At 39.2% G+C, this 25,348-nt stretch overlaps 1 protein-coding gene across 1 annotated transcript in view; it reads left to right on the top strand.

The window, feature by feature from the left end:
• The first annotated feature begins 6,756 nt into the window (after positions 1-6,756).
• The window catches only part of ETNK1 (ethanolamine kinase 1), a 32,210-nt gene continuing 13,618 nt past the window's right edge, over positions 6,757-25,348 (top strand). Inside the window, exons 1-4 of the mRNA XM_027905293.1 lie at positions 6,757-7,017; positions 17,392-17,651; positions 18,464-18,604; positions 20,075-20,217. Of these exons, the coding sequence (XP_027761094.1) occupies positions 6,862-7,017; positions 17,392-17,651; positions 18,464-18,604; positions 20,075-20,217 (700 nt within the window). The 5' untranslated portion in view covers positions 6,757-6,861. The remainder of the gene's footprint in view (positions 7,018-17,391; positions 17,652-18,463; positions 18,605-20,074; positions 20,218-25,348) is intronic.

The raw sequence follows: 25,348 nt of genomic DNA, 5'->3' as shown, positions 1-25,348 counted from the left end.
GCTACCACTCTACCAATAGGAAAGGAACAAAGCAGGAAAACACTACATGAGAAGTAAGGCAGAGGAATCAAAAGAAAGAATAAAGAGGCATAGTCTGAACAGGTTATGCCAACTAAACTAGGTTATGTTAGTCAATTTTAATCTAGAGAAACTGGGATTACACACCTTTCAAAAGTGAAGGGACCTCTCCCCTCTACCCAGCTGAGAGAAAGTGGCAATTATAGAGACAAAATCTAAACAAGTTACTTCACTGGCAGTAAGAGAATGGAAAAAGGCTTAGCTTATCCTTCATTTAAATAAGAAACAACAGTGATTCTTTTCACCTGCAGTTACAGGATTTAAAACTATCTTTGAGATTTAAAATCTCAGTGAAATTCTAAAATTGCCCCTTCTCAAGTTATTAAGGGAGGGCAGACACAAAGACACATTGACCTTAATTCAGGCTATAAACAAGGCTGGAAGTAATGCTTAGAGAAAAGATGCACACAGGTGCACCAAAAGAGCATCCAGCTTGGAGTCCACTGGACACACAAGCCTCAGCACACAAACTCAAATGCTTACGAAAAGAATGTAGTGGTGGTGCCCCACACTCATCCTAGTTATCTGTCAACTTAATGTAAAGGAACTGGACATAAGCACAATAATGCAGCATAACTTCTGCATAATTTGGGGGGGTTTTCAGTTCTTAACTTACCGAAACTACCAAGAATGTTGCTGGGAATAGTGTTTTTGTGAGGAAGACACTTAAGCCAGTTTAGTAATTTCCTCTGTCCTTGACGAACACGGGACCACAACAATTTCCTGCTCTTTCTTTCCCCTATTTTCTCTCATCTACCCCCTTTGTCACACTTCCTTTCACAGAACCATGGAATGGTTGGGCTTGGAAGGCACCTCTGGAGATCCTCTAGACCAACCCCTCTGCTCAAGCAGGGACACCTGGAGCAGGTTGCACAAGATCAAGTTCAGGTGAGTTTTGAGTATCTCCAGAGAAAGAGACTCCACAGCCCCTCTGGGCAGCCTGTTCCAGTGCTCTGTCACCTTTAGAGTAAAGAAGTTCTCCTTCATAGTCAGATGGATATGCTGTGTTTCAGTTTGTGCCCATTGCCCCTTGTCCTCTCTCAGAGCACCACTGATGAGAGCCTGGCTCCATCCTCTTGACACCTGCCCTTGATAAGAGGCCATTGATAAGATCTCCTCTCCTTTGTCTCTTCTCCAAGTTAAACAGGCCCAGCTCTCCAAGCCTTTCCTCATAACAGAGAATCTCCAAGCTCCTAATGATCTCCATAGCACTCCTGTGGACTAGCTCAAATAGTTTCTTGATCTGGGGAGCCCAGAACTGGACCCAGCACTCCAGATACAGCCTCACCAGGGCTGAGTAAAGGGGGAGGATAAAACCCCCCTTGACCTGCTGGCAACATTCTTCCTAATGCACCCTGGGATCCCATTGGCCTTTTTGGGCACAAGGCCCATGGACAGCCTGTTGTCCACCAGGACCCCCAGGTTCTTCTCTGCAGAGCTGTTTTCTAGCAGGCCAAACCCCGGCCTGTGCTGGTGCAGGGGGTTATTCCTCCCTGGGTGCAGGACCCTGCACTCGCCTTCATTGAACTTGGTTAAGTTCCTCTCTACCCAACTCTCCAGCCTGTCCAGGTCTCACTGAACAGCAGCACAGCCTTCTGGTGAGTCTGCACTCCTCCCAGCTTTGTATCATCAGAAAACGGGCTGAGGGTACTCTTTGTCCCTTCATCCAAGCCACTGATGAGTAAGTTGAACTAGACTGGCCCCTGGAGACACCAGTAACCACAGGCCTCCAGCTGGACTCTGCACCACTGTTCACAACCCCCTGAGCTCTGCCATTCAGCCAGTTCCCAACCCACCACATTTCTCTCTTCTTCATTATTGATTCAGTTTGAATGTGAAGTGGCAGTCATTTATATGTGATAACCATACTCTCAGTCTCTTAAGATAATTCTGTACTCATTTTTTAATTGTTTTAATTTAGTTCAGCTATCTCCTCCCCCCACCCCTTTGTGCTGTAAAATTGATTAGAGATTTCACAAGAGAATACAGAATGACGTTCTGATAGTACTTTAAAAATAGGAAAAAGCATTTTGTGCTTCTTCTACAAGCTTGCATGACATTTAAATTCATGTTTGATATTGTCTTTTTTCACAGACTGTGTTTTGAATTGCTGATGTTTATAACTTTTCTTCATAGGAGGACATTTGATTAGTCAATAAAATGTTAGAAAAGCATAAATTTCTAGAAGATACAAAAGCCACTCAACTCCTCCTTCTATATTGCTGAAGGTAAATTTATTCATGTGTGCAAGGGATCCTAATCTGCTGAAGTAGACTCTTTTTGGGTCCTTACACAATGTGTACTTGTTGCCCCTGAGAAAATTACCATGATATGGTAAATCTTTGGACACATGTACAGTTCAAGTTTAGTCAAGGATGAGTCAACTTGTAATTGCTCTTTATATTTTAAAATACAGATATGTCTATTAAAATAAATGCAGGCACTGACCCTAATTATGATTTTTTTTTACTGCTTTATTTAACCTGTATTTTTGAGTAGTGTAATTAGTATGAAGATTTTTTTAATTCTTTCTTTATACCCGGTGGCTATGTTGTTTTATAAATGGCCCTAAACAAATGTGCAGTATGGAGAAATTGCAGTATTCCTTGCTAAGCTGCTCGTTTTGATTTAGTACCTGCTTAAGCATAAACGTGTATGTGGTCCTACCGACCTAAGCAGGTTTTGTCAGGTTTTGTCTCTTCCTGGTGTTGAGATTAATTAACAAACCCATTTAAGGGTTGTGCTTAGTTAACTTAGGTTTCCTGCAGGACATGTAACTGGGTAACTACTCACGGCAGTTCAGCCTACGAGTTCATGGACTTGGAGCCAGGGACAGCACAGAGGGAAGACTCGTGTGCATTCATCTGAAGAGGCCTGGGAGGTGACCAATCCTATTGGCACAGATGTCCAGACTTCCACTAGAAACTTCTGAGGTTTCCAGGTGAAATCCAGAAAAGCTGAAAGAGCTGGAAATGACTTCTCTATTCCCCAAGTAATCACATCTGTTACTACATAACATTATGCATCATGCCAGTGACACGTTGAAAAAGGAGTTAGCTAGTCAGGAACTAGGTTATCACGTAGAATGTGTTAAATGAGTGTCACTAATTGGTAGCCTACTAGAAAAATAAGCCATAAAACTGCAGTGAGCATTGAGGCTTGTACTCTGCTGTTGTATATAGCTTTCAAAATATACTTGAAAAAGCTATAACCTATTACTGTATCAAGCAGCTGCACAAGAGAGGAGTTTTTACCATTTCAACAACAAACCAAGCAGTATTGATCTTAGAGAAATTTCTAAACTGTCAAGATCCTTATAAAACAAACTATTGGCTTCACCAAGATTAAAATGAAATCTGTTTACTGAGTACAACGAATGTGACAGAATGATCAACTTTGTGTGTTGAGTGTTTCTGCTGGTAAATCAATATGTATGCTAGGCCACCACGCATTTTAAAAACCATTATGATAAATAAATAAATAAAAGCACTGACTTACAGTTTTACACTGTCTGTAGAGAGATGTGATTCATCTTGACACAAACAATACATGCAGGATAATGAACAGAAATGACATGCTTGAAAGCACTGAAGAAATCCTGTGATCAAAGGACTGGACTGGAAGTTAAAAAACTGTGTCCAGGCCTGCTGTCTGACCGGTCTAATGGCAGACTTAACCTTCTGATGACTCAGGTTTTTTATTTGTGAGATTAGGCCGACAGAAAGTATTTTGAGACTGTCTGCTATGCACAATGTTATAAAAATTAATTATAGCTAGAAGGGGTGAATTTTCCATTTGTAGTCACATTTATGCGATGAGTCGCCCTGAAGCAATTACTGAATCAGTGGCTTTGGAAAGCAGCCAGGTGAACTGCACCTGGGAAGTTAAAACTGGTTCTGAGTCTGATGTTGCTCTTTGTGCCTTTTTTTTTTTTTTTTTTTTTTTTTTTTTTTTTTTTTTAATTAAATTATTTATTCTTTTTTAAAGAGCTTGTAAAGCAACCAGCACTGATGTAAAGACAAGGTGGAAAATGTAGGAATAGGTTAAATGGCAAAACCTGGTTCTTGGCCAGCAGAAAGGAAGAGAATGGTAAAACAGTGAGGATAAGCAGACAGGCTGCCTGGTAGACAGGCAAAGCACCCTGTTTGCTTCAGTTCCATGCTGTGTATCTCTATGGTCAGCCCTATATATTTTGTAGCCACTAGAGTTCTCACTAAGGAATTTCACAGTACAGGTGTCTAAGAGGGGGGAAAATGAAAATAAATTTTTCAAAAAGGAAAAAAGTACTGTTCTTGGAACCTTGAGAAAGAGTCCTAGCCCTCAGAAAATGTTTTCTAGGGTTTGATATGGACACAGCAAATATTTGCATGAAACGAAAGGTAAAAAGGAAAGTTCATGTAAGTTCATAACTATAACTGCTATTGAACTGTTTCAAAACAGGAATTAAGAATTCCCAATGCTCCACGAGGACAAGCAAAAAGGATGTGTCTTTATACCATGACCAAAAAGATGAGGGTGTTACTGCCAAAGTGTTCTTGGTTCTTTCTATTTACTTCATAAATATTTAGTATACAGAAATACAGCTCCCATGATTTGGAAACAATCTAAGCACTATGGCTGCTCCAACTTCCCCCCTCTTTGTTTAAGATAAACTCTTAAACAACTTATGGAAATCTAGTTGGACTTGGGTAAGTTAGCAGGGCTTCTCAGAGCATATTATTCTCTGCTTATTGAGATTGAATCTCTGCTGAGATCAGTTCTTGTTGAAATTAACGTTTGGAAGCTGGAGCATTTAACCTTTGTTATTTTATTTCTACGAAAATGTCACTTTACCCTTAATCCATAAATAAATCTTAGTTTATCATCTACCAAACTGCCAGAAGCAGAGGTCACCATGTATCACATGCTTGATCGGGTAGAGTGATACCATGCTACTATGGTAATACAGACTTATAGGGCTAAACAATGTATAAAGGTGAATGTGCTTAAAGAAATCTATCTTTCAAAGCATTTAACTTCCAAAATATCCTTACTTTTAAAAAAGAAGAAGTGGAGTGGGCTAATGGAAGAAACCGGTAGGTCCAATCAGGTGAAATGGAGAAAGAAGATTTTAAGAAAGCAGTGAGTCAATGTACATAAAAGGCACAAAATCATAGGAAAGAGGGTTATGAAACCTGAAACAGTCTTTAGGAAACAGATTTAAACAAAGACATTTTACCACTAGAAATGTACTCAAGCTATAACATTTAGATCTGAAAATTATGGCATTTGAAATTTGATTCAGATGCTGATCTTCTGACCTTTTTAATCCTCGATAGAAAAAGGCTATTAATGTAAAATAACATATTTACACTAATAACACCAACCCATAAACTTTACATTTTCATCTAAAATACAACAGAAGGAAAATTTGTTTATTGAGCAACAAAAATAATAGGAATAGAAGCAATAGTACAGTTACATAGTGAAGTCAAGCAAAACATTTTGGTGACAAGAAAACAGGAATTCTTGGTAAAAGAGCCATTCACAAGTAGATGATCGTGGGTGACAGCATGGGAAGTCTAACAATGCACAGCATTTTAGGAGAGCAACACACATGAAATTCGTGAGAACTAAACCTGTAGAACTAACTGCTTCCCTCATGGCACAGTACATTTTGAGCACAAATTGTTTCTCTTTCCCCTGATGTGGGTCTATTTAGAGTAACAACTCTTTGGGGAAGTGACCAACCATTACTCTGTTTACACAGTTCTTGTGTTTTCAGCAAACTCAATAAAGCTGTTTTTACAGAAGAACTTCTTGTGTAGTATTTCTTTTGTGGGAAGATCACAGACTGTGACAGGAGGCAGGTACTCATAGGAATATTAGGGGGAGCATCAAAATATTTCTGAAAAGGATTGGATAATATTTTTTCTTGGTTAGTAAAATCCTGTGGTATGGACTGGGCTTTTTCTTTCTTTCTTTCTTTCCTTCTTTTTTTTGTTTTTTTTCTGAAAATAACTGAACTTCAAGGCAACAGAGTTTTCAGCGTAAAACAAGAGGAAGAGAAAGGAAGGAAAGAATGTAACTGTTCTGTAGAAGGAAAGAATATAACTGCTCTGTAGATGGACAGAATGTAACTGTTCTGTACTGCTCAGGGAAAAGGTGATCTTTGTTGGGATGTTCAAATCAGCCATACAAATCAGGTGCCCCGAGGGACCACAACCGGTACCGAACCGCACCCGGCTGGACCTGGGGAGCGGAGCGAGGTTCTGAGCAGGAACGGGCCCCGCGGGGCAAGGGCAAACAAAAGGGAAAGGAAGGGAGGTGTTACGAAGGCTGGCAAGCAAATTAAAGACAAAAAACCCCAAACGCAGCCGATAACCCCGGAGCCCGATTAGATCAGCCGCTTGCCCGGGGACTGGCTGGGCGGCGCCGCCGCAGCTGCCGGTCCCGCATTCCTTCACGCCCGGGGCCGCTCTCCCGCTCCAGCCCCGGGGAGATTTGGTTAATCCCCTCCCTGGCAGCCCCACGGCGGGCGGGGTGGCTCCGAGGGGCACCGGGGGTGCCGGGGGGCCGGGCGGGCAGGTGAGGGGCCCGGCGGGGGGGCGGAGGGCAGGGCAGGGCTGGGCCGGGCCCGGCCCCGCCCGCTCTCCCAGCCTGCTCCGCGCCGCCGCCGGGGGAGGTGGAGCCGCTTTATCGGGAGCCCAAGTGGAAATTTCCCCCTCAGTTGCCGGCACCGCCGCGGAGCAGACGCCAGCGAGAGCCGCCCGTCCTTGTCGCGCCGCGTCCCGCCCCGCCGTCATGTCCAACTACATCCACGTCCCGCCCGGCTCGCCGGAGGTGCCCAAGCTGGACATCACGGTCAGCGAGCAGGAGGGGCCCGGGTACCGCCAGGGCGCCCTGCAGCTCCTGCGCCGGCTGCGCCCGCACTGGAGACCCGAGGAGGTGACGCTGCAGGTACGGCGGGGCCCGCGGGGGATGCGGCGGCCCCAGCCCGGGCGGGGAGCGAGGCGGCAGAGGAAGGAAGGAACGGGGGAGGGCGGGCGGCCATTGTGCGGGGGAGCTGCCGCCTCGCTTCCTCCCCCGCCCTCCCTCCCCCGCTCTCCACCGCAGCCCCCTGCGCGGAGCCCCATTTGCCAGGCGGCCTGGCGGCGGGGCGGGGCGGCCAAGCAGCATCCCCGGCCCCCTCCTAACCTCCTGCCTTCCCGGCGCTCCTCCTTCCCACCGCCCGCTCCCCTCTGCCTCCTCCCGTGCCCTCCGCGCTGGAAACTCGGCTGCCCGCGTTAGGTCTGGCACTGGGAGGCAAGGGGACGGGGAGGTGTCCCCGAGCGTCGCCCTCGCCGTGCCCCTGTTTGTAAAGCGGTCGGGGACCTCCCTCCTCCCCGGGGCAGAGGAGGGATCAGGCCTCCCGAGAAGGAGGATGTAGGGGGAGCGCTCCCCGGGCGCCATGGGCGGTGAAGCCCTTGTTGGGCTCTCCCCGTAATCAATAAATATAATGAGTATGTGTCATGTGTTCTCAGCAGGGTTGGGTGTTAGGCTGACGGTATCTCGGTACGCACCAGCCCCGCTAAGGTCATTGCTCGCTTTTCTTAGCAGAAGTACCGCCGCTTAAGTCTCTGGTGTTCTCTAGGTGAGCAATCGTTTGTATTTATGACGAGTCATCTGCTGGAGGATTGGCTGCTTTTGTGCTTCTAGAATATACTTTAACTGGCCCCAGACAAGTCCTCAGCCAGTCTACTTGGCTGAAATAGCAGTTCAGTTGCAGCCTGTGGTTAGCTGAGCATTTTATTATACGGTTTTAAACTGCGTTATTCAGCAGTTATTATGTGGAGGTGTCTTATTTCAGTGAAGTTCCTCTGAAGAGAGCTGCTGAACCAATTTGTATAGAAATTTGAGCATGTCGAGGTAATGGCACATAATTTGACTGAAATTTTCTCGAGTGTCTTAAAAGGAAAATAAAACTCGACACATGCCAGTCCAATTAGTATGAAAATAAAGCTAATGAGCTTTTTCTAAATAAGTTCTTTGGGGTCAGTGGCCGTAAGTTACGCACAGTTACAACGTCTCGAGGTGCAATGAAAGTAGCTTTACAACATATAATGCTAAATAAGGTTGTTAGAGTTCATAGAATATCTCGAGTTGGAAGGGGCCTATAAGGATAATCCAACTCGTTGCAGGACTACTTAAACGTGTTTTTACTTTTTTAGCTCTCTGATGAGGGCAGTTCTCAACAGAATATTTGTTTTCCTTTCATGCAGGAATGCTAATAAATGAAATAAAAATATTTTCCTATTAAGGAGGGATTACAAACCTTTGGGGAAAGTTCTAGTAGGCTTAAGAAAAAAAATACTGCTTCCTCCTTCTGTCACCCCCTTTGCAAGAAGCAATTAACAGAATAAAATCCACCAGTACCATTGGTGTGGAACAGGGACTCGTTTGACTGGTCTTGCAGTAGATTAGTGTCTGTGGTTAGAGGTTTCTGTCTGAAAAATGTCTTTAGTTTTTAGTCTTTTACTTTAAGACCAAAACTTTTCAACTCACTGTTTTTCCTTTTGGCCAGCGGAAGAAAGTTCTATTCACAAAGCCCTTCAGTGGCCTTTTAACTCTTTAGTTTGAGTTTAAACTGCTGTGAGTACTTAAGCAAGAATGCCTGTGATTTGAAACTGGTTCTGTTGCCATCACTGCTGCTGGAACACATACATGATGCATATGAATTGCATACAGAAACATGTTGAACTGAAAAAAGACTGGTTTTGTGAAGAGGATGGAGTGAACAGAAGGATGCCTTGGAGTCCTCTTTCTAGAGGCACGTGTTTAGGAGGGAGATGAAAATGAGACTCGTATTGCATAGAGAGTGTGCCTAATCTGAAACAGCAAAGTGGACAGAGAACAGTGATAGGTGGAAGGAACCCCTACTTCCCCTGGTGAACTCTGCCATTAGCCGCCTTTGCTCTTACTAATTGTTCTGATCCAAGAATTATGAAGTTGAAGAGTCCAGAGTTTGACTTGAAAAAGTTAATTAACTTCTCTTGTAAAAATTTACTGTTGCGTGCTAATTGTTTAGTCAGCTGAACAATTTTGAAACAGTGTAGTTAAAAAATGTTAATGCTTAGTCCCCACTTTCTCAAAGATTTATAAGTAATTAATATTGGGAATATATTTTAACATGTAAAATGTTTTTTTTTTTCTTTACGGCATAGCATAGAACAGAAGTGTAGGATGGAGGATGAAAATTAAGTCTTCAGTGCTTAAATTATTCTTTTATTGCAGTATTTATCAGAAAGTCTATGATATCCAGAAGCTTTGCTGAATTGGAAACAGCTATACTGTAACCTATCTTCTTTATCTCAAGTTATGTGTAAATTTTTTTCCTACTACAACAAAAAAATAATTTTATCTCTACAATCACAGTACAAATATTCAAGTTATTATGCTTTGGTAAGGAGAAACCAATTTCTTTTGTCTCAACATTCATCTTCATTTAGGTACTTAGTGCAGAGGTCACCTGAAGATGTACTAGGAACTGTGTAGAACTTGTAATATTTTCTAACTCTTAAATTCTTATTTTTTCTGCTTTTTGCAGTAGTCACTTTTGATTCTGAAATAACATTTTTCAGGAGTCCAGGTTGGAAGGAATCTCTGGAGGCCTCTCTCCCAACCTCCTGCTGAAAAACCCACTGCTTGCTAAATTCAGAAACAGGCTGTGGTGAACATGAGAAACATTTTTTTTAAAATTTCATAAACAAAGCTATGCTTTTTATTCAAAACAGGGTCTCTGAGTTTTGTAAGCAGCTTGAATTGTGTCAGTGGGCGTTCCAATTTTTATGTTCTGAACAATTTTTATTAATGAAATATAAAATCTTAGTTATTTTAACTCTCTTTACTGTTTTAAAGAGGTTGTATCACCCTTCCTAATGTAAAAATACAGTCCTAGTTTGGAATCTGTTGCCCACCTCAAGAATTTTTTATTTTTCCTCTTTTGTGGAGATTTATTTGTGTTAGTATTTGAAGAAGGATCAGTGTTTCCTTACAGTAGAGAAGGTTAGTTACCGCTGCAGTAAGTGCGGATTTAGGATCCTTTTATCCCATGACCTGTTCCACCTCTTGTAGGTCTGGTTGCAATGAAAGATTCAGTAGGTTAATACATAATTTCCTCTCTGCAGTGTAGTGTTATGATGCAGGGAAACTAATTTCTATTTCTTACCATTCTGAAGTAATATTTAATAGAGAGAATAAAGGCTGCCTGCTTTAAATGGTGAAAAACCTTCACGTTAATAGTGCTAATTTCTACCACTATTTGGATAGACCAGCATGATATGTATGGGAAAAAAAAACCCCAAAACAGCTGAAAAGTAATTCAAAGATCTAAAATGATAAAAATGTTTGGCTGACAAACAGTGCTCTTGTCCTGGCTGAAACCTGAGGAGAGGTGGTAAAAATCTCTTTTCCAAGTGGGATCAAATTCTTCAATAAGACACTCCACAATCCTCCCTCTACAAATTCTGCAAGCAACTATCCTAATAATTGTGATTAGATTTGCTCTTTTAATTCTCTGACATAATTGGACCTTGTTTGTTTTCTGGTACTATATGTTTTGCAAGATTTACATGTCTTTGCACTTATCGACACTTTGCATGACTTTACTACTGTAACATTTTATAATTCTTTGCAGAGATTTGTCCCTGGGGCTATTAAATGTGAACACAGAGGACAGAGCCATGCTTATATAAAATTGTCCTTCAACCAGCAAAACAACCAACCCCTATTTCTATATATCCCAGATTAGCTTTTGTCCTTGTCTCTTAGCTGCTTCTTTTTGACTTGCACTCAATAGTTTTTCTTTAGGCAGTATTTTCTGGCTGCTAGTCTAATTTATTTGTTTGTGTTGGTCTTGGTATTCTCTTAATAACAAACAATTATGTGGTTCAGATTTCTGAGCTAGTTGCAGTATCTTGCAGTTTATTTAAACAGGCTGAGTGTGGGATTTTAAAGCATCAAAATAATTGAAACAGAAAATGTTAGTCTCTGCGAAAGTAAGTAAACTAACTATTTATTTTGTATCTCAGTGTTGTTACATTTTTTCAAGAGAAATGCTCACTGCTTAGCTGGTTTTGGCACATCGTGGTCTTCAACAATTGGGAAAATAATAGCCATGTAAAGAGGAAGGACTGAGTTCACAGAGAGACATACTGAAGTGCCAATACCTTTAAATGGAGAAGTGATGAGTGAAGGAAAGAATAAAAAAACTTTGAGTTGCAGAATGGGCTGCATTGCTGATGTGTTGTGGAAAAACTGTAATTTGAGGTGTGCCTTGAATGCAAAGTCACAGCAGAAAATACAGCCAGTATTGGATGTCTTCTGAGGCTGGATTGGTTTCTCCAATTTTTTTAAGCTTCTGATGAAGGTTGATAATGATAATCTCCTGTTTTAAAGGGTTTTTATGGTATCTGGGTGGGGCAGACATTGCGGTGGCATTTCGTGCAGTTGATGTGCTGTATCACAGTGCATGGTGTAATCCAGCTGTGCATGATACAGGTGTATCTGTTGATGGCTGTGGTTTTGATCACAGAGAATCAACATTTGTTTAGGCACAGCTTGGATGTGTCTGTGGAAAGGCATATCACTTTTGCTATGGACTTGTAACATGGAATAGGAAGGGAGCTATCTGAGATGATGCAGTCCCTGTTTTTCCCCTCCCTGCTGGCACATGGCCATTTCATATTAAAATACTCCAAGGGGAGGAGCAGCAAATTAGTTTTTGAGGTTAAAAAAATATTATAATTTATCTGTACCTGTTTCCATCGCTATCACAAAATTTGTAAAAATATCTTTTTACACTTTAATAATCACTTTAAAATTGTTAACTAGTTAGCTAATGTTGACTCTTTTCAGAGGGGAGTATATTTTTCAGAAAAAAAAATATGTAACTTCTCTGTAGTTTTTCTTTTTCCCCCTGACATTTTAAAAAAATAAAACCTTCGTGTCTTGTCATGCATTTAGATCAGAATCAGCCCTTGCAAGGGGTAACATATCTGCAGCATTTTATAATAGACTATTGAATGTAATTAGAAATGGTATTTATATGGAGAATATGGAGGATGTAAAACTTCAGTTAAGACCTTAAGGAAAAAAAAATCAGTGACAAAACGCCCAAAACAAAACCCACACACACCTTGAAGCTGAAGCATTAGATGGGTTAGTAAGCAAAAAAGAAAAAAAAGTTGAAGTGATAGCACCACTATCTATGGAATACAGCTTTGTTTTCTCCACAGTGCTGTCATGCAGAGCAGAAAGAGTTCAGAAAACCACTAGTTCAGCCTCTGGCCAAACTTACTGCAGAATAATGCCTTGAACTTACTGGCTGCCTGCTGGCCTCGGTGTTCTTAATGCCAAATGATCTTCATGATCATCTGACCATCAAAATCATGCAGACATGGCTTTCAGATGCAGAGTGTAATGAACTAGAGGATAAGGCTCCAGAACCTAGAGACCTTTGAATGATGTTTCTTGTAAGCCTTGCTGAGCATATGAGAATTTACCGAGGGCATTTTCCAGTAGTTGTACTTTGTCCTTGTTTTATAAATAGCTACAGAAAGAAGAGAGAGAGAAATAGCTCACCTTGTCTCTAGAAATTAAGTTCTTGACTTGTATGCTTACAGATATGTCTGTGTAGGCTATACTTTCCCAGGAAAACCCAAAATTAGACCTTAGAACAATAACTTGAAGTTTTGTGAAAATTAAGGAAGTACATTGGTAAAGTCTGTTCCTTTCTAGAGATCTTAATGTCAGTCTGGGTTTCAGCAGCAGAATCTGGGGAATCCCTATTTACTTATGCTGAAACTTCATCTCACTGTTCTGTTTTTACAGCAGTACAATACTGTTTCCTATATTCTCCTCCAATGAATGTAGTAACACAGTCTAGAAGGAGAAAATCTGCTTGGTTTTATATCTCTTCTGAGTCATAAATTTTTTCTACTTTGCCCCATAACAGTTTTATTTCTGGCTGTTCATGCTTGTTACACGTGACTGCAATTTTGCCCTCATTCTTCTCATTCTTTTGAATACCTGGAACAATAGGATTAGATATAAGCTTTTCATGAATCACCTGCTCATGATGTACCATCATGTACATCCATCATGTAACCTTTTCAGGGATCTAATAACCTGATAAGAGTGCCTTTGGGTAAACTCTGTCTCAAAGATGCTTCATGTCTTGCTTGAGTTTGCTCTTCCTGGTTCACCTGGCCTGTTTTGTTTGTACCATGTGCTGCTCTCTGAGACTGCATTTGAGTAACTCAAGCTTATTTGTAGCTTTCTTACCTTCTGTTGGCACTTCAGTAAAGAGTTTCTTTGTTCCCAAGGCTAGAAAGGCTTGGATTCAAACTAGATTGTGGGCAGTATAAATGCAATTTCCAGAAATGTTTCCAGAATTTAGTTTGAGCTGTCATCTCACCTGAAAGTGTGTATTAGAATGTGTTAAGTATACGAAACAGTAATTAAATATTTACAGATTACAGGAGTATCAGAATCTTGCTGCTGGATTTATTTTTTTTTTTTTTGCATTGTTCTTGACTTCTATTGCCTCTTTGTGTTTATTGATTTATTTCCTGAATTTTCTACCTGCTATACATTACATTCTGTAGGTTGTTCCATCTTCTTCCACGTGGCCCTGAGAGTTTACTGACTCTTGTCCATGCCTTCAGAGTCCATTCTTTGCTTAAGCTGCTGAACTGATGCTTTTGTTACAGAATGTCTGTTTTGCTCTGCTCCATCTCAGATTATGTTTTGGGCAAGGCCCCCTAAGCTGATTCTCGAAATGCTACAGTAAAGGCATTCTGAATAAAAGAATAAAGAGACTATTATGTTCTTTTACTGATAGAAAACACTAGATGTTTTCTTATGATGGAACATGGAAATCATCCACTCTGAATGTTACTAGAAAAGTAAGCAAGGCCTTCTGCTTTTTTAAGAAAGAAGAACTAAAATCCTCCTGGCTATAAATAATTACTTGTAGCAGCATGTTACGAATAGATGCTAATAAGTAGAGTTCCTAAATTATCAGTTGAGGGAGTCCAATTTCCTTGTTGCAGATCTCTTTTTATTAGCACTAATGAGACTTGTTTTAAGGGCATAATAGACCTGTGAAAGAAGCTGTGCAGTGCCCAGCAAATTTCTGTTCAACATCATAACAACTCAAATTCTTACTGTATCTTTGCATCAGCACTACTAACATCTGTTGTTGGTTTTTTGGTTTTGTTTGTGGGTTTTGTTTGGTTTTTTTTTTTGTTTGGTTGGTTTTTTTGGTAGTACTGGTGTTTCTGATGTCTTCAGGTCCTTGTCAGTACTGCCTGTTGAAATTAGGTAGCCCAGTATCTATGGTGCTAAATGGAACAGTTTTGTCAAACATTGTAACATTTATTTGCTATCAAGACTTTAACATTTTAAATTTCTTGTCTCCTGAGTTATTAAAATAATAGTTAATCATAAAATGTGCCCATAAATTGTGAAGTTGTAATTTTGAGTCAGTCGAGGAGGCTTTGTAAGCCGTTTTATTTGAATTTATATTTTCTTAGTCTGGATGAAAGTTCCATAATTTGCTGAAGCTACTTCTGCAAGATTGAGTGTTTGTAACTGTTTGAGAGAATGGAGTACCTTCCTATCTTATGCTGTTCTGCATCTTTCCTCAGGAACTTCAGGTGTTTCTTATTTGTGATGACAGCTAAAGCTTCCCCAGTCCTTTTCTGTATTGATTGGTGAATCTGTTCACCTCATCACATAGGGATGTTGAGGAAAACAAGGTGTATTAGCTGAACCACAGCATTTTCTGTTGTAAAAGTCTCGTCTTTCCTAAATAGAGAGACCTCAGCCAAGTTAAGAATTTGTTTCTTTAGTAGTTCAAAAACAACTGTTCCTTATGCTCGATTTCCCTAAACCCCTGAGATTTGGAAGTGGTAGTACTTTATTTTTCAAAATAAAGGCTATTCTTGAAGAGGAGGCAAGAAAGAGCCAAGGTTTCTGAATTGAGTCTTGCATTAAAAAAACCCAAGCAAAACCAAACATAAACACTAAACTGAAAAAAGCCCCAAAATTCATAATAAAAGAAGCCAGCACCCCAACTGTCCAAGGTTCTAAGGAATGATGATGCCTGTACAAAATTTGTTTGTTGACATGTGTTTTTAGAAAAAAATACTTTTTTGTTAACTATTAAGGTTCAATATCAGATCTGAAATGCAGCAGATCACTGCATTTGTCTGTATTTTTGTTCTGGGCCTCACTTAGGGCTTGATGGAGAAGCCATGTTGGAATGCCTCGATGGACATCAGTAAATAAGAAATTCAACCTGTTGTCATTGAATACTTAGTTTTCCAACTCTGATTAATGGGTTTCATTTTTAAAATTACAATTAACAATTAAAGAAAAAACCAAAAAACAAACAAAACCCAAAGTGTACTTGGTATGATTTTAGTATAAATTACAGTTACTGTGAGAACCTTGACTTAAAATTCTTTACTACTTAAGGCTGCAGGTGACTTTGAGAAGGTATGAAAGCATTGGTGTTCTTGCTTGTGGTGTTGTGAGAATATTAATTGTCATTCAGTCACTTACTTAACAACTAAAGGTTAGTGCTCATCTAGCAAGTCCTTAAGCATTCAGGTCGAGTTTACAGAGTGCAAAGAGTCTGAAAGTGGCAAACTTGTTTCCTATCTCACAGACTGTGGGAGGAGATTAAGAACTGCTGTTACCCTTGCAGGCACTGAGTGATGTCAAATGCCTTGACCACATGCAGTGGGATACAAGGAGCCCAGTCAGTAACTCAGGATCTAGTCTGATTGCCAGGCAGCATCTGCTCAGCTGGTCTAATGACTATTTTAGGTGTCTTGATCAAATGTGAAAGAAGTGGCAGTTAAAGAGTGGGGGATTTTTTTGGTCCACCCCCTCCTTTCCCTATTTGGGAATGTGTAGTTTCCATACCTCCATCATTATTTGAAAGGCAGTGAGTAGGTTGTCATTAGATGTAAACATAACGCTCAAATATTGCTCTTATTTTCGTAGCAAGTCACTTGCTTTGTCCTTATTATAGTTGGGCATCCATGATGAGACTGGGCAAAGTCTAGTAAAGTGCAGGGTTTTAAATTACGTTTATGTACATCCTAATGCTACGGACTTAAAGTGCTTTTTAAATTTTTTAAAATGGTGTATACCAGTTAGGAAGTAAAATGGGAAGATAGTGGCCCTTGTCAGCAGCTTTTAAATTTTGAATGGTACTTAAGGCTAAGGTCTTGAATTTCAAGTACAGTCTCAAACTTGTGGTGGAGCAAAAGTGACTTCAGGGATTGTTCTCAATCAGTAAATCCTGAGGGCTGGTGGGAAGGTAAGAAACATCAAACTTGAACTGTTTATTACCTGAATTTTCTTTTTTAAAAACACTAGTTTAGAACTCCAGGAGAATATTTTTTTTTTTACTAGTTGTCCACTGACGGACAAATATTAAGGTTCTGAGGTGAATCAAATTTGTCTTGTTTTCATGCTACCTGTATTGATGGATGTTTTCATATTGGTTTAGGATTGGTGCTTTACTGGGCTTTGATTTCAACCATCTTAAACGATCAGTTTTACAGCATCGTTCAGGTTGGAAAAGACCTCTAAGATCAAGTCCAGCCATTAACCCAGCACTGCCAAGTCCAACACTAAACCATGTCCCCAAGTGCCACGTCCACAGGCCTTCTGAACACTTCCAGGGATGGTGATCCCACCACTTCCCCAGGCAACCTATTCCAATGCTTGAACACCCTTTTGGTCAAGAATAATATCCAATCTAAACCTCTCTCCTGGTACAACGTGAGGTCGTTTCTTCCTGTCTTACCACTTGTTACCTGGGATAAGAGTCTGACCATCACATGGCTACAACCTCCTTTCAGGTAGTTGTAGAGAGCAATAAGGTCACCCCGACTCTCCTTTTCTCCAGACCAAACAACCCTAACTGTCAGGTACTCTAGACCCTTCCTCAGCTTCCTTGCCCTTCTCTGGACATTCTCTGGTCCTTCAGAGTGGTTATGTGGAAACTCATTTTACAACCTTGCCATTTACATGTAGCATTTCTGTAGTTCACTGTAGCATGTTTTCGGATTGTCCTCTTCTGTTTCCATGTATTACTGATAAAAATCCCTGCAGTTTTTTTTCCATGATATTCCTCTGTCTTAAAGATTTCTTTTGTTAATGCTCAGTCTATTAAACATTTGTGTTCGGGGAACTAAAGAATAACTCAGCATTCTCTTTCTGCACATTGAAAACACAGATCTGAGTTGTTTATGCATTATTTTTACTTTCCAGCTGTTCACTGATGGAATCACCAATAAATTAATTGGCTGCTACGTTGGTGACATAACAGATGATGTCGTTCTAGTTCGGATCTATGGAAATAAGACCGAGCTCTTGGTGGATCGAGATGAGGAAGTGAAGAGTTTCCGTGTGTTGCAGGCCCACGGCTGTGCACCCCAACTCTACTGTACTTTCAACAATGGCCTGTGCTACGAGTTCATGCAGGGAGAAGCACTGGATCCAGAGCATGTGTGCAATCCAGATATTTTCAGGTAAGCTTTTAAAATTATTATTATTGTTATTTTTTTTTAATTGCAGAATTTCATTATGCATTTATGGAGTTCTGTCAGGCCTAAAGAATCTCAAGCACAGTTTATGAGCAGGTGAAAAATAAATATTTCTATAAGCCTGCCCTAAGTCGATGTTTACACTCCTGACAGCTCACTGTGCTCTTAGTTAATAGTATTTCAGTGCTGAACAAGAGATCTTTGCTGCCTCCACAGAACACTGTGTACTCATTAGAGATGTTTATTGTGAGTATTTAAAATGTTCATTGCCATTAGAGAGGTTATTTAGCATGGTGGAGTTTTAAGGGGTTGGACTTTAAGGCAAGTACTTTCAGCGCTGTTTCCAATACATTCCTTTTGTGAGTAGATCCAGGAGTCTTCCATTGGGACAAAATTTAAACGATTAGCAGTGAAATTTTTTAAACAATCAGCACAGAAAGTGCTGGTGTCTTAAGATTTTAAATTTTCATGTGTGCATTGAAATGTATTTGCCTAACAAGGACAGCTAGTTTGAATCAATTCTTCTAAAGATGAGCAAGAGTAAATTGTGAATACAGGAGAAGTATGTGTGCTGTAATGGAACTCCAGTCCTTCCCCTCCCAGAGGTAGTGTTGCTAATGACCTTTTGAGTCTTGAAAGATTCTCCCCTGTGGCTGTGTTTATACTCTCTTTGAATTCCTGTGCTGCATTTTTTAGAATTTTTCAATTAAATATATTGTTGTTGTATTGCTAGGAAAAATATGATAGTCTGTCAGGTATACATTGACTATAACATTAATTTAACTTCTGTTTTTCAGACTCATTGCTAGACAGCTTGCTAAAATCCACACTATTCATGCACACAATGGGTGGATCCCTAAGTCTAATCTATGGCTGAAGATGGGGAAATACTTCTCTCTCATACCCACAGAATTTGCAGATGAGGAAGTAAATAAAAGGTGGGTATTTCACTACGTTTTTTCCTGACTTTTCAATCCTTCTGGTTAAGGGGTAGATGAATATTTAAGCAATAAACTTTATAAAATCCTGTGTTTTGTTATAGTCTTGTATATTCAAGTAGCTGTATATATGTAAATATGGTAGAGGTTTTTAACTAGTTTGGTACATTGTGTAGATATACGTATAACTCTTAGTCTGATTGGATACTTGAATAGTGGTAGCTTCCTTTGCTGTTTTTAAAGAACCAAGGTCAACTCACCTACTTCTTCAGGTAGTTTTTCTCCACAGCTTTTAAGAGAACCATCAGTCTCAAACTGAGAAACCTGTTTCCTGGGCTTGCAGGAGTGCTGCTGATTGTCCATTGTGACCTGCACCTCTTATCTGTTTTGTATGTGTTCAGCTTATAAGTCTGTTCCAAAACTGGGTAAAATAACAGTAAAGTTAGTTAAGTTTAGTTTGGGGACAGAGTGATCTCCCAAAGTGTTTTCCAGTGGAGGAAAAGGTATCCCCAAGTCAGTCTAGACCTTTACTATCATGGACTGTGAATAGTTGTATAACTTGGGTCTAAGGGTTTAATTACGTTTTGGTTTTAGTATCTAAATATAGTTGAGTTGTAAATCAAACTCTGGGTGTGAGGAGCTTAACAAAAAGTGAAATTGTTTCCAGAGGGTTCCACTGTCAGTCACTTGGAGACTGGGATGAGAGAAATGGCAAATTAGGAGCGGTGTTTAACCTAAATAAAATTTATCACTGTAATCTAAAGCTTGGGCTGAAGACAATGTTTCTCAGAGAGTGGAGATCCAACTTTTAAGCTAAAACTAACTGGAAAATGTTTGCACACTGTCAAACTTCATATTACTCAGGAAGCAGATTCCAGTTTAAAAACATTCTTCATGTAACTTTGAAATCACTGATACCAGCTGCCCCTCTTGCTGCACTGTAATAAAAAAATGCTTTAGCAAAGTTACTTTTCTTTTACAATTTAAATTTCTTAAGAAAACTGAGAGAACATGAGGAGTTAATAGAAAATCTAAAAGATAAAATGGCTATTTAAGTATATTTACTGAGACTAAACTAAAAGTTAATGTTAATTTTCTCTGTATAGATATATAGTACCTAGTACTTAGTGTTGTATATCCCTTTTGGAGGAAGTAATGTAATGTAAGCAGAAAGTGAATGAAATTCCTGCGATAACACATTTAGTCTTTGCTCCTTTAAAATTTACAGGACTGTATTCAAGTTCTATTCCTGATTTTTGGACTGCTATCATGTTTACAGCACAGATAATCTCCATAGAATTGTTTTCTGGGGAGGATAGAGGGAAATAATGGTCAAAATTTGACTGCTAAGACAATGGGTCCATTGCACTATTTGCAAGAAGAATGTAGAGGGAAATATTTCATTACAGTTGCTTGATATGGAACACACAGTACTAAGTGTTAACTCTCAATCTTCTTATACATGAAAAGGTTTTTAAGTGACATTCCAAGTCCTCAAGTTCTTCAGGAAGAGATGGCCTGGATGAAGGAAAGACTGTCAAATTTAGGATCACCAGTGGTGCTCTGTCACAATGACCTGTTGTGTAAGAATATTATTTACAACAAGAAACGAGGTAGGACTTGAACTGAACAATGAGTTGGCTTTGTTTGTGCTGTAATTGCATGTGCTGCATCAGTGGTGTTGCTTTACTGACTTGTTGAGGTGAACTCAGTTTGAGCTTTTAAAACTCAGTGCAATAGTAGTGATACCTGTGCAAAGACTTAAGTTGCTTAATTAGTCCAATTCTAATCTGTATATTACTGTGCAGAGGAAGAAAGTCAGCTGTTTTTTTGCTTTTCTTTAATGAACTAATGATTTTGTTAATCCCCAGCTTGTCTGTGTGACTAGGCTTCAAAATATGTAACTGTTGATTTTAATTCTACTCTGGTTGTATAGGGCTTTTTAGAAGAAAAGGAAATCATGCAAATATAGAAAATAACCTGAAGACTGTCTCCTGTAGTATATGTTTTGTTCTGGTTTGTGATTGTGAGCATACCCTTTCATAGTGAATTATATTAGTGATATTTAATATTACAGTCAGTAGCTCAATTTATTTTCTGCAGTAGGTACATAGATACCTTAAAAAATTTCTCTTATCAGTACATACTTTATTTAAACAGTTGTAGGCAGTACATGTCTCAGCTCAGTAACTCAGATGAGTTACTTTTTTGTTTCTCTTATAATACATTTAACTCATAATTCATGCTATTAAAATGTATAAAGCTTCTGTTTAAACCCACAGTTTATTGATTTTAGTGGTTTGAGGTTCAGTTACTAAGTGAATCAATTAGATATTAAAACAAACAAGGCAAAGTTGTGGCACTGAAATGGCCATTGTGCAGTAAAAATGCACAGTTTCCCTCCCATTTCAAATAGCTGAGCTTGGCTGAGTGCAACAAATTAATCAGATTATAAGTTTTCTTTTGAAGTAAGGGTGACATTCCTTCTGGTAGCTGTGTATGTGTTTGTGCCAGTTGGGTAAGATTGTTGGTATGTAAGCCCAAAGTGTTGAGGTAAATAACTGAAAGGAGCTGAAACCTTCTCCATCAGTTATTATTGGTCTTTGACCTATTAAACTTATATGCCTTAATTTCTAAAGAAAAACTAATAAAAACAAGCTGGAGTTGGTTCTAGTATGAAAAGTGGCCGAGCATTTTTAACACATTTCTGCATCATATACGCACTGGATGCGTGTGAACTGAGGAAATTAACTCCTCAGGTGATTTGTATACAAGTTTCCCTCTGAGTTATGCCACTTCTGAGGGGAGTTGCTAGTTCTTTTAGTTATATTGGTATGTACATATATATACACCTTTACAATGCTATTAATATAAATTTTAAATTCTAAGAATTCAGTACCAAGCTTCAATGGTTTTACTTAGTTTTAGTGATGGGTTATATAGCTCTGCTTAAAAAGAGGAGAGGGAAAAGCATAGGAGGTGTACAAAAAAATTGACTTGTGGACTTATATTGTTATGATACTGTAGTAGCAAAAATAAATAAATTTTTAACGTATGGTTTATTTTATTGCTGAAACTACCTTGAGTTTTAGCATTCCAGAACAGACCTGTTGAGGTAAAAGTAATTTTTATAGTTGCTTTTTGTAGCAGCACCACACAACAAAAAAGACAAAAATCCAAGGAATTCCTTTAAAAGGTTCACTATCGTGGTCAATAGACTTTAAGTTCCTAATTGAAAAACAAATGCTATATGCTTTTCTTTTTGTAAACAGAATGGAGGAAAAAACAATGCCAGGAGTGCATCACTTGTGAGCAATCCTACAGTAACAAGTGTGTGAGTGTTTAGAGTTTGGGGACAGGGTGGGGAGGAGGGAGGCATGTAAAGTACTTTGGCTTCAGGCAAGCTGAATACAGCTGTGGGGGGAAGACTTCGAAATATGAAATAAAGACATTATTAAACTTATGTTTGAATGTTGTACGTGCACTGTTGTAAAACTTGTGCAATCTGGGTACAGCAGGTACCATTTTCATAGTAACCAAGCCTCAGTGCCATCTGTAAAAGGAATGTTTGTCATTTGAAAGCTGTTTCATATAGTGCACTTTTTACAGAGCAGAAAGTGGAAGCTGAGTTTTAACTGCAAAGAAATATGTATATGTGTTGCTTGAATTCTGTTCAGCAGAGCAAAACCTTTCATTGGTATCTAAATAATTTTGCAAGAGCACAAAAGAATATCATTAAAGATGTGCTTCACTATAAATGGCATCAAACTCTATGAAAGTAGTTAACAGCTTTGGTGATGCTGTACCCTGACTAAATTTACTCTTCCATCTAGAAAGGCTTCTGTGAATCCAAAAGAGCTTGGTGACCCTAAGCTGGAAATAAGAGAGAGAACTGAACTTCTGTATTAGCTACTTTTTTTTTCTTTACTCTTGAGTAAAATTTATGCAAAGCTTGTAGGATTGTCTGGCTTTTCAGAAGCTGGCATGAACAAAAACTACTTGTTTTAGTACCACTGCATTTATCATTTTGTTTGTGAATGCTTAATTTGCCCATTTACTAGGCATGGGGGATGTGTATGTGTTTAAGCTACAGACTACCAACAGATACTAGGACTCACGTCTAATGCAACTACAAAGAATACGGCTTGTCCCAGGCCTTGTCCTCTGCATTAAATTCACGTTAAGTTTTCTGACTTGAAAGAAAAATGAGTTGTGCCACATACTGCTTTTAAGAGGAATCAGTCTCCTGTCCTTACATTTAATTTATGAGACTGGCATCGCATGTTGAGTGCTAACTTCATTTAATGGAGTTTCACTCATCTGATTTGAATTTTTTCCTGCTGTGGCTGAGAGAATCCTGCCTCTTGCTGTTTTGGTAATGTCCGTTCTCAGTCACTCAGGATATGAAAATCTGCAAGTGTTACTTTACATAACTTATAATTATCAGTCATCTACTCTTTGAAGGATATAGCTCGGAGCTTCACATTGCTTTTAATTACAGTTTTGACATCAAGAATACTAAAAATATGCTTGATGCTTGGTAGGGCTTAGTTATAGACCTTGTGTTCTGATGCTTCTAAGTTTTTTTTTAATTTTTAATTTTTTTTTTTAATGTGACTCTGGAGTTTCCAAAAATACCTGATGTTTTAAGAGTATTCAAATACTTGCTATTCAACATGATCACGTATCAGAATTTTTTTGTCTGTATCTATATGTGCTCTTTTTGAATATATGAAAATCACCTGGCAGAAAGTTAAGTGTGTTAGGTAGATGGCTGGTTTTGTTCTGTTTATTCCCCTTGTCTACCCAATGTTTTCTATGATCTTTGGTAGGAGTCTGTGCGTGCTCAGTGCTTCTGAAGACTGAGGTATGTTTAAGGCTTCTGGTTTTGATCTAAAAACCTGTTTTGTTTTGCAGAGCTCTACTGGGTATTTATAGCTAAAATTATTCTTTTGGGTATATGCCCCATTTGTGAATTTTCAAGTACGTTCGTAGCACAGACCATTGTTTTTGAAGCTGTCTTTTAGGGGCTCTGGCTCACCTGATGAGCAGGATGGGATGGAACTGAGGATACACCATTCAGCTGTGGTAACTACAGCCAGGACTTGCACATTGGAAGTGCTTACCCTTATTAGACAATTAAAAGGGAAGAGCAACTAGAAAGAGAGGTGTCATCATGCTCCTACCTGTCAGTACCTTGATACTGTTGATTACTGATAGTTCTATTTAAAATTTTGTTTCTGGCATGTATAACAAAACACATATTATTCTATTTTGTATCTTTCTGTGGTTTTTTTAGAGTACATTGCATGTTGTCTGCAGTAGGAGATCCCTGGAAGAGAGGAACGTGTTTCAACTTGCAATATTCAACACTCTTGATGTGTCTATTCCTGTTGATAACAGTACCTTCTCCAGAGAGATGGTAGAGCTTATTTTTAAATCATGTCTAAGAGCAGTGCCTCTTGTTGGTCTGCCTGCTCCCAGGGATATCAATGGGATGCGCAAATTCTTGGTACTTATTAGAAACCTCAGAATAAAAGCTACCTGCTAAACCACTAAAGTAAGCTGTGTCTTTGAGAAGTGGCTTTCTCATATGAGCTGCAGTAACTCTTAAAAGTAATTTCTAGTATTATAGTTATTTAAACAATTAATGAGAACTTTCTTCTGCTTTTTTTTTTTTTAAACAAGGTAGCTGGTACCTTTTATGCATTGTGCATTTATCCAGCAGCAAACTTAAAAGTTTTGGCTTTCTTTGAGTTTCACAGAAGGAACTGTGTGTCATTTTGAGCCTTCATGAAAAAATTAACTTTTAAGGTTGAGTTCCATAGTAGCACGAGTTTGAAAGGGATCAGTATAAATACAAGACTTTTTCACTTTGAGCTTTTGTCTTATCAGATGTGAGTTTGCCAAATTTTCTTCATCTGTTTCAGACTGGGTATGGCGTTGTTGCTGCCTTGTGGTGCCAGGCACTGTGCTAAATTGCACTGACTGAAAGCTTATCTCATTGTTCACATTCACTTCCTCATAGGACAGGTGCCTAGTAACAGCTTCAGCTTTATCTTGCTAGATTCAATTTCTGGTTGTATGATATGTTCTTTTATATCTGGAAGTGAGTTTTTCAAATGTTAGCTCTAACTAACCATGGATTTAATTAAAAATCCGTGGTAGCACGTAGGTATGTTGTAGGTGTAATCCACACATGAAAAATTTAAAGTATTTACATCCATATTTTACAAGCAGACTTTTATCTCCTGTGTTTGGATTTTATGTCAGGAAGGCAGTAAGAAACCTCTATAAATACAGACAATATTAAATGTTTGGGGGGTTCAGGAGATCAGTTCTGTAGCAGAATATTAACCAGGGTTGGGCTGTGTATTTTGTCTGGCTTGTAACTTAAAGGTGTGTCTTTTGAAAAGTAGCAATAAAGAACCAGTGGGAATAGCAAATGTATTAATTTGCTAGTCAGGCAGTGGCAGAAGTTCATTTGTGGCAGATCTTATGATCTTTGCTGCAACTGCTGTGAAATTTGTCCCTTCAAAGTTCTACAGAACTTCACTTTTCCATTGCCAACAGAGTTTCCTGGAAGGAGCTTGTTGCTTTGTAGACCTATTGGTTTGTTAGAGCCTAAAAGATTTAACCTCATAACCTTAGTAAGCAATCCTCTCTTTCAGTGGAAGGAAGGGTAAACTCTGACTTGGAGGATTGTGCCTATGTGATTTTTATTTATGTTGTGGAGTTTAATTT

This window comes from Empidonax traillii, unplaced genomic scaffold (genome assembly GCF_003031625.1).
Source record: "Empidonax traillii isolate 1590-97213 ecotype Southwest subspecies unplaced genomic scaffold, ASM303162v1 scaffold25:size3598162, whole genome shotgun sequence".
NCBI classification, from domain to species: Eukaryota; Metazoa; Chordata; class Aves; order Passeriformes; family Tyrannidae; genus Empidonax; species Empidonax traillii.
The sequence above is the reverse complement of the archived record's forward strand: the minus strand, read 5'-3'. Positions and strand labels throughout refer to the sequence as shown.